This window comes from Thalassophryne amazonica, chromosome 5 (genome assembly GCF_902500255.1).
Source record: "Thalassophryne amazonica chromosome 5, fThaAma1.1, whole genome shotgun sequence".
Taxonomy (NCBI): domain Eukaryota; kingdom Metazoa; phylum Chordata; class Actinopteri; order Batrachoidiformes; family Batrachoididae; genus Thalassophryne; species Thalassophryne amazonica.
The window spans coordinates 98,640,587-98,650,428 of NC_047107.1; the positions used below are offsets into that span (position 1 = coordinate 98,640,587).

General features: G+C 38.2%; 1 protein-coding gene across 1 annotated transcript; it reads left to right on the forward strand.

The window, feature by feature from the left end:
• Positions 1-2,849: 2,849 nt before the first annotated feature.
• On the forward strand, positions 2,850-3,719 carry LOC117509913 (the record flags this gene model as incomplete). Its single annotated transcript, XM_034169529.1, has 1 exon — positions 2,850-3,719. A coding segment is annotated over one exon (870 nt), but the record flags the coding sequence as incomplete, so codon positions are not given.
• Positions 3,720-9,842: the final 6,123 nt, after the last annotated feature.

The window sequence follows — 9,842 nt, forward strand, 5'->3', positions numbered from 1 at the left end:
CCCATCTTGTTAACTCAAACCTAAGAAGTGTAATCACTGCCAAAGGTGCTTTAGTTGAGAAGAACTGAAGAGTCAGAAAGAAAGTATATAGTCTGAGTGCTTGTCTCACTTTATTATGTTAAGCATGTTTGCCAAATTGCTGAAATCCTGTATTGCTTTAATAGTTGTACTGAGTGTTGATGAGGGAAGAAAATGGATTTATAGGATTTGAGCGAAACAGCTGCAACATACAGTAGTGTTCAGAATAATAGTAGTGCTATGTGACTAAAAAGATTAATCCAGGTTTTGAGTATATTTCTTATTGTTACATGGGAAACAAGGTACCAGTAGATTCAGTAGATTCTCACAAATCCAACAAGACCAAGCATTCATGATATGCACACTCTTAAGGCTATGAAATTGGGCTATTAGTAAAAAAAAAAAGTAGAAAAGGGGGTGTTCACAATAATAGTAGTGTGGCATTCAGTCAGTGAGTTCATCAATTTTGTGGAACAAACATGTGTGAATCAGGTGTCCCCTATTTAAGGATGAAGCCAGCACCTGTTGAACATGCTTCTCTCTTTGAAAGCCTGAGGAAAATGGGACGTTCAGGACATTGTTCAGAAGAACAGTGTAGTTTGATTAACAAGTTGATTGGAGAGGGGAAAACCTATACGCAGATGCAAAAAATTATAGGCTGTTCATCTACAATGATCTCCAATGCTTTAAAATGGACAAAAAAAAAAAAAAAAAAAAAAAAAAAAAAAAAAACAGAGATGCATGGAAGAAAACGGAAAACAACCTTCAAAATGGATAGAAGAATAACCAGAATGGCAAAGGCTCACCCATTGATCAGCTCCAGGATGATCAAAGACAGTCTGGAGTTACCTGTAAGTGCTGTGACAGAAGACGCCTGTGTGAAGGTCTCTCTCTTCTAAGTCCCTGTTGGTAAATGATATAATAATTGATCAACATATTGATTTATTCTGCCTAACAGAAACCTGGTTACAGCAGGATGAATATGTTAGTTTAAATGAGTCAACACCCCCGAGTCACACTAACTGTCAGAATGCTCGTAGCACGGGCCGGGGTGGAGGATTAGCAGCAATCTTCCATTCCAGCTTATTAATTAATCCAAAACCCAGACAGAGCTTTAATTCATTTGAAAGCTTGTCTCTTAGTCTTGTCCATCCAAATTGGAAGTCCCAAAAACCAGTTTTATTTGTTATTATCTATCGTCCACCTGGTCGTTACTGTGAGTTTCTCTGTGAATTTTCAGACCTTTTGTCTGACTTAGTGCTTAGCTCAGATAAGATAATTATAGTGGGCGATTTTAACATCCACACAGATGCTGAGAATGACAGCCTCAACACTGCATTTAATCTATTATTAGACTCTATTGGCTTTGCTCAAAAAGTAAATGAGTCCACCCACCACTTTAATCATATCTTAGATCTTGTTCTGACTTATGGTATGGAAATAGAAGACTTAACAGTATTCCCTGATAACTCCCTTCTGTCTGATCATTTCTTAATAACATTTACATTTACTCTGATGGACTACCCAGCAGTGGGGAATAAGTTTCATTACACTAGAAGTCTTTCAGAAAGCGCTGTAACTAGGTTTAAGGATATGATTCCTTCTTTATGTTCTCTAATGCCATATACCAACACAGTGCAGAGTAGCTACCTAAACTCTGTAAGGGAGATAGAGTATCTCGTCAATAGTTTTACATCCTCATTGAAGACAACTTTGGATGCTGTAGCTCCTCTGAAAAAGAGAGCTTTAAATCAGAAGTGTCTGACTCCGTGGTATAACTCACAAACTCGTAGCTTAAAGCAGATAACCCGTAAGTTGGAGAGGAAATGGCGTCTCACTAATTTAGAAGATCTTCACTTAGCCTGGAAAAAGAGTCTGTTGCTCTATAAAAAAGCCCTTCGTAAAGCTAGGACATCTTTCTACTCATCACTAATTGAAGAAAATAAGAACAACCCCAGGTTTCTTTTCAGCACTGTAGCCAGGCTGACAAAGAGTCAGAGCTCTATTGAGCTGAGTATTCCATTAACTTTAACTAGTAATGACTTCATGACTTTCTTTGCTAACAAAATTTTAACTATTAGAGAAAAAATTACTCATAACCATCCCAAAGACGTATCGTTATCTTTGGCTGCTTTCAGTGATGCCGGTATTTGGTTAGACTCTTTCTCTCCGATTGTTCTGTCTGAGTTATTCTCATTAGTTACTTCATCCAAACCATCAACATGTTTATTAGACCCCATTCCTACCAGGCTGCTCAAGGAAGCCCTACCATTATTTAATGCTTCGATCTTAAATATGATCAATCTATCTTTGTTAGTTGGCTATGTACCACAGGCTTTTAAGGTGGCAGTAATTAAACCATTACTTAAAAAGCCATCACTTGACCCAGCTATCTTAGCTAATTATAGGCCAATCTCCAACCTTCCTTTTCTCTCAAAAATTCTTGAAAGGGTAGTTGTAAAACAGCTAACTGATCATCTGCAGAGGAATGGTCTATTTGAAGAGTTTCAGTCAGGTTTTAGAATTCATCATAGTACAGAAACAGCATTAGTGAAGGTTACAAATGATCTTCTTATGGCCTCGGACAGTGGACTCATCTCTGTGCTTGTTCTGTTAGATCTCAGTGCTGCTTTTGATACTGTTGACCATAAAATTTTATTACAGAGATTAGAGCATGCCATAGGTATTAAAGGCACTGCGCTGCGGTGGTTTGAATCATATTTGTCTAATAGATTACAATTTGTTCATGTAAATGGGGAATCTTCTTCACAGACTAAAGTTAATTATGGAGTTCCACAAGGTTCTGTGCTAGGACCAATTTATTCACTTTATACATGCTTCCCTTAGGCAGTATTATTAGACGGTATTGCTTAAATTTTCATTGTTACGCAGATGATACCCAGCTTTATCTATCCATGAAGCCAGAGGACACACACCAATTAGCTAAACTGCAGGATTGTCTTACAGACATAAAGACATGGATGACCTCTAATTTCCTGCTTTTAAACTCAGATAAAACTGAAGTTATTGTACTTGGCCCCACAAATCTTAGAAACATGGTGTCTAACCAGATCCTTACTCTGGATGGCATTACCCTGACCTCTAGTAATACTGTGAGAAATCTTGGAGTCATTTTTGATCAGGATATGTCATTCAAAGTGCATATTAAACAAATATGTAGGACTGCTTTTTTGCATTTACGCAATATCTCTAAAATCAGAAAGGTCTTGTCTCAGAGTGATGCTGAAAAACTAATTCATGCATTTATTTCCTCTAGGCTGGACTATTGTAATTCATTATTATCAGGTTGTCCTAAAAGTTCCCTAAAAAGCCTTCAGTTAATTCAAAATGCTGCAGCTAGAGTACTGACGGGGACTAGAAGGAGAGAGCATATCTCACCCATATTGGCCTCTCTTCATTGGCTTCCTGTTAATTCTAGAATAGAATTTAAAATTCTTCTTCTTACTTATAAGGTTTTGAATAATCAGGTCCCATCTTATCTTAGGGACCTCGTAGTACCATATTACCCCAATAGAGCGCTTCGCTCTCAGACTGCAGGCTTACTTGTAGTTCCTAGGGTTTGTAAGAGTAGAATGGGAGGCAGAGCCTTCAGCTTTCAGGCTCCTCTCCTGTGGAACCAGCTCCCAATTCAGATCAGGGAGACAGACACCCTCTCTACTTTTAAGATTAGGCTTAAAACTTTCCTTTTGCTAAAGCTTATAGTTAGGGCTGGATCAGGTGACCCTGAACCATCCCTTAGTTATGCTGCTATAGACGTAGACTGCTGGGGGTTCCCATGATGCACTGTTTCTTTTTCTTTTTGCTCTGTATGCACCACTCTGCATTTAATCATTAGTGATCGATCTCTGCTCCCCTCCACAGCATGTCTTTTTCCTGGTTCTCTCCCTCAGCCCCAACCAGTCCCAGCAGAAGACTGCCCCTCCCTGAGCCTGGTTCTGCTGGAGGTTTCTTCCTGTTAAAAGGGAGTTTTTCCTTCCCACTGTAGCCAAGTGCTTGCTCACAGGGGGTCGTTTTGACCGTTGGGGTTTTACATAATTATTGTATGGCCTTGCCTTACAATATAAAGCGCCTTGGGGCAACTGTTTGTTGTGATTTGGCGCTATATAAAAAAAATTGATTGATTGATTGATTGAAGCTAATTTATTTGCAAGAATCCCCTGCAAAGTCCCTCTGTTAAATAAAAGACATGTGCAGAAGAGGTTACAATTTGCCAAAGAACACATCAACTGGCCTAAAGAGAAATGGAGGAATATTTTGTGGACTGATGAGAGTAAAATTGTTCTTTTTGGGTCCAAGGGCTGCAGACAGTTTGTGAGATGACCCCCAAACTCTGAATTCAAGCCACAGTTCACAGTGAAGACAGTGAAGCATGGTGGTGCAAGCATCATGATATGGGCATGTTTCTCCTACTATGGTGTTGGGCCTATATATCGCATACCAGGTATCATGGATCAGTTTGGATATGTCAAAATACTTGAAGAGGTCATGTTGCTTTATGCTGAAGAGGACATGCCCTTGAAATGGGTGTTTCAACAAGACAATGACCTCAAGCACACTAGTAAACAAGCAAAAGCAAACAGCAGATGCTACTATTACTCTGAACACCCCCTTTTCTACTTTTTTTTTTTTACTAATAGCCCAATTTCATAGCCTTAAGAGTGTGCATATCATGAATGCTTGGTCTTGTTGGATTTGTGAGAATCTACTGGTACCTTGTTTCCCATGTAACAATATGAAATATACTCAAAACCTGGATTAATCTTTTTAGTCACATAGCACTACTATTATTCTGAACACTACTGTAAAATGTGAAAAATAAACCACTTCATGACTGCACTGAAGCTTTGAACCCTTCAATCCATATACTCCAGGGCCCTCATTTATCAACCATTCATATGCACAGATTTGTGCTAAAACCATGCCTGTCAACATTTCTACACTAACTGGTGAATTTACCAACTTGGTGTAATCACAGTATGCAACCTCATCCACATAGGCTCTTCATTTCCTCAAATTAACAAGTACACAATATACAAACAATGAATATTTATGAGTTTAATGGAACAAATATTTCATGAGATGATAGATGTAATGTACCATTCCATCTTTCATCTCATGAAATATTCAATCCATTGAAAGAATGAAAAAAAAAAACATTCATTATTTGTTTTGTATAACAGTGAAAATAGATCCTTGTCATTTGATAGTTTATTAATTTAAGGAAAAAGGACATACATTTTGGTGTTCCACTGGTGTTTTGACATCAACAGTCTAACACAAATTTTAAATAGTCCACTTGCAAAAACAATCCTGACAATGTAGTCTGTGATGCTTTCCTCACTGCATCACTTTCATCCAATGTTTATGGAAGTAAATCTGTGACGTTGGATGATTGAGATGGATTGATTGCTTCTCCCTGCTTTTCTACTTTTTGAGGATGAATTTTTTTTTAGGTGGAATTTTTTGAGGCTGAATATTTTAATGGTAAACAAATTCAACCTTAGAAATTCAACTTCATACTCTGATGGCACAGATGTACTTCCATACATATGAGTAATGTATAGGAAAGTTTGATATCCGTTCATGTCCCTTGTTCTGTCCAAGTCAGAGACGGAGAGCTTCCTTAGTGGCTTTCCTGGTTCACATACTGTGGCTGTTCGATGCTTCAGATTGGGCTTCTGATTGGCCAGCCCTCCAGTGCAGAGTATGAATTCAGCATGAGGGACAGAGGACAGGTCCTGATGCAGTAGCATGAAGCACAGCTTTTCATTTAGCCAAGGTTAGACTTAACTGAAGAAAAAAGAAAATGCAACTGTGTGCCTTTTTTTCTCGATGTCAGAGTGCATTCAGCGAGAGGTTGCCCTCAGAGAATTATGTTTTTTTTTTTTTTTTGATGTCCTTGAAGGAGAATCTGTGCACAGCCATTTTCAGATCTCTCCAGAGATGTTCAGTTGGATTCAGGTCTGGGTTCTGGCTGGCCCACTCAAGGACATTCACAGAGTTGTCCTGAAGCCACTCCTTTGATATCTTGGCTGTGTGCTTAGTGTCATTGTCCTGCTGAAAGATGAACCGTCGCCCCAGTCTGAGGTCAAGAGCGCTCTGGAGCAGGTTTTCATCCAGGTTGTCTCTTTACATTGCTGCATTCATCTTTCCCTCAATCCTGATTAGTCTCCCAGTTCTGTCACTGAAAAACATCCCTGCCATCACCATGCTTCACTGTAGGGATGTTGCCTAGTTTCCTCCAGATATGAGGCCTGGCAATCACGCTAAATATTTCAATCTTTGTCTCATCAGACCAGATAATTTTGTTTCTCATGGTCTGAGAGTCCTTCAGGTGCCTTTTGGCAAACTCCAGGCAATCTGTCATAGTATGACAATAGCATTAGAGTGGATTTTGATGAAAACAGAAATCTTTGTGCAAGTTTACATTGTCCTCTCCCCTCGTCATTTACAGGCAGCACGGTGGCTTAGTGGTTAGCACTGTTGCCTCACAGCAAGAAGGTCATGGGATTGCTGCCCACCTGTGGCCTTTCTGTGTGGAGTTTGCATGTTCTCCCTGTGTTTGTATGGGTTTCCTCCCACATTTAAAGACATGCATAGTAGGTGAATTGGAAACTTTAGAATTGCCCAGGTCTCCCTTGCAAAAGAAATCTTGATCTATATGGGAATAACCTGGTTAAATAAAGATTTTCTCTTTGGGCTAAATATTAATTAACTGGTCAAAGCAAACATGAGCATGACTTTGTGAGCCAGAATGGTCAATTTGTTGCTATTTATGTTTTACTTTCTAAGTTGATATATGGGAAGAAGTGATAGAGCGAATGCATGGATTATTAATAATTACACTCATACACTGTAATATATTGGGGGGGGGGGGGGGCATGTTGTTTTCAGCTACATGTGTCCATCCATCTATGTGCAAACAAAATAAAAATCTTTATCTAATTTGGACAAAAATTAGTAGAATGAGTAAAGGTCAACCAAGGACAAAACTGAACTATTTCCGAATGGGACCTGGACCATAATTGTGCTACTGTGCAAAACATCTATAATTGCACAAAGCTGCTATCCAGAAGTTTAACTATTGTTCAAATTATCAAACATTTCATGTATTTTATAAAAATGATGTCCAAATCCAGACCATTATTCTAATCCTAACCATAATCCGTCTGTCCATCCATTTTCTGAACCTACCTATTCCAATTAAGGGTCACTGGGGGCTGGAGACTATTCCAGCAGTCACTGGGCAAGAGAACAGGCCTATGGCCAATTTAGACTACAAATAATATCAAACACAAGGTCTTATCTGTCCAAGTCAAACGGCGTCAAACAGTTTGGAGCCAATGTCTGTTAAACATGATTTGCGCTAGTCAGAAATGAAGTGGATCAAAAAACAAAATGGACATATTATCACTGAAGCTCATAGAATTAACAAACTTGTAAAAATGCAGGTGTTGCACTCACTGAGTGCCCTTCTTGTAATTGTGTTTATCACTGTCTGTGTGCTTTCTTTGCCAAACATTTTTTATTGCAGTTTTTTTTATGTAAATTAATGGAGCTGGAAATGGTGATAACCAAATATCCTATCTGCCAGAAAGTCATTGTCAAAACAAAAACCCTCTGATGAGGGAACTTAAAGGCTGAACATTTCCATGTCTGTGAAAAATGTTTGTGTAAATGCTTTTTGTTGTATTTTGAAATGTAAAAATTGTAAAAACACAATAGAATTCTACAGATTATTAAAAACATGATCTCACTGCAGTGTTGCTGTCTCTTGGTGGCACCAAGACAACAAACAGGATAATCAATGAAGAAGTTGATCTTCAAGATGTTCTGGTAATAGCATAATGTAGTTAACACTTAATTTGTATTTACCTTTTATATGATGCCAGTACAGTTTAAAGATTGCTTTTAAATTAAAACAACAACAATAGCAAGGACATGCAGACAGATGAGCCACCAACTCCTCAGTTGCCTCCAAAGACAATTCAGAAATGATGACTTATAACATGGAATTGGTAAGATGATTAGTGCAAAATATATATTTTTGAAAATTGGCAACATTACACTGAGATAATCACATGCAGTACTTGCTGTAATTGAATAAATTGAATAATTATGTTGGCCATGGAGGTCAGTTTTGTGGGTTATTTTCGCACACATCTGTTTTGTCAGATTTATAGCAGGAATTACTAAAAACTAATGCTGCATTCACATGTTGACAGTAGAAAACCCATCATACTGGTCATTACCACAGAATATCTGTCAGCTGCAGCAGCAGACGGTAGATGATGATTTGAAACGTGATAATATTGCACTGTTAATTAGATGGGCAATAATTTACTTATTTGAAAAATACCACAGTATTTTAGTGTTTTACACAAACAGGAAGTCTCATTCTGATTGGTGCAACTTTTATGATACAACAGTGTCATTTCTCTCTGTAATATCACTCAAGTTATTCCTTTCTATCTGATATAAAGGTGCATCTTTATCCTAATTTAATTTATCAATCTTGCTCTGTCTGGCCTTCATCATTAAAGCTAAATCAGCTACAGGTTTGTCCTCATCACTGTGGCAAGCTGAAAAAGTTTCCATTTTTTAAACTTCTAATGGTGCGTACCGTCATGGTGTCTGAGTACCACTCTCACCTTCAGTGGTGGTGGAATTTTCCATCAACTTCTTGTTGAAAGCAAAGAAACAGCTGGTTTCCTGTCTGCCGCTCAACAACCACCAACATTTGAATAAAACAGTTAAACAAGTTTTAAAACAAGATTTTCAGACCCAATTAAAGCAATTTTTGATTGACAGGAATTTAGTAAACATGAGTCTCACATCCATCACTCTGTGTTCCCTCATGTTGATTTGACAGAGGTCTTACACAGGGCACAGATGGTCTCGAACCAGGAATCTTCTGTATTAGGCAGGGAGGTGAGAGCGGTTATCAAGTATCCTCTCACACCTGTTCCATACAGTATTGGCACAGTAGATGGATATTTGGCAACGACAGATAAATCAAAAGGCTTCAGGCATCTTACTAAAGAAACAAATGATGCAGAGAAACCAAACCTTGCAACAACAATGGTGACTGAAGACACCAATGTACTGTTCTGCTGCATGGAAGAAGTGGCATCCAATTTCAAGAAGATCTGGAGAAGCTGGTCTACATGATGCCGCAAAATGTTGATGTCATATTTAACACAGATGTGTACCACAAATATTCAATGTGTTGATTGGATGTGGTGAAAAGCTGCTGCTCCAAGGTGAACAAACAAAAAACCTGCCAACTGGAAATTATTTCTCACTAATGATGAAAATAAACAACAGATTGTGCATGTTATGTATGAGGCATGGTGCGATGATTCATATGCTAAGTCACTCAAAGGTCAACAGGTCATCCTCAGCTGTGATGGAAAAGCCTATCACTTCACCTCTCCTGATGACGGGAGAACTGTGTGAAAACCATGGAATGCCACGATTCAACACAAGAAGAAACACATTCAAAGATCATCTCAAAATTGGTATAATTTGTATGATTTTGTGTTATGATCAGTGTTGCCACAGTTACTTTGAAAAAATAATCCAATTACTGATTACGGATTACTCCTTGAAAAAGTAACTTAGTTACTTTACTGATTACTCAATTGCAAAAGTAACTAAGTTAGATTACTCGTTACTTTTTTAGTTACTTTCCCCAGCTGTCGACAACAACAACCCTCTGCCACCTCAACATGACAATGATACTTGTTTTGCCAAAACTCACTTTATAGTCACCCTTTCTTGACTTCAATGAAAATAAATAC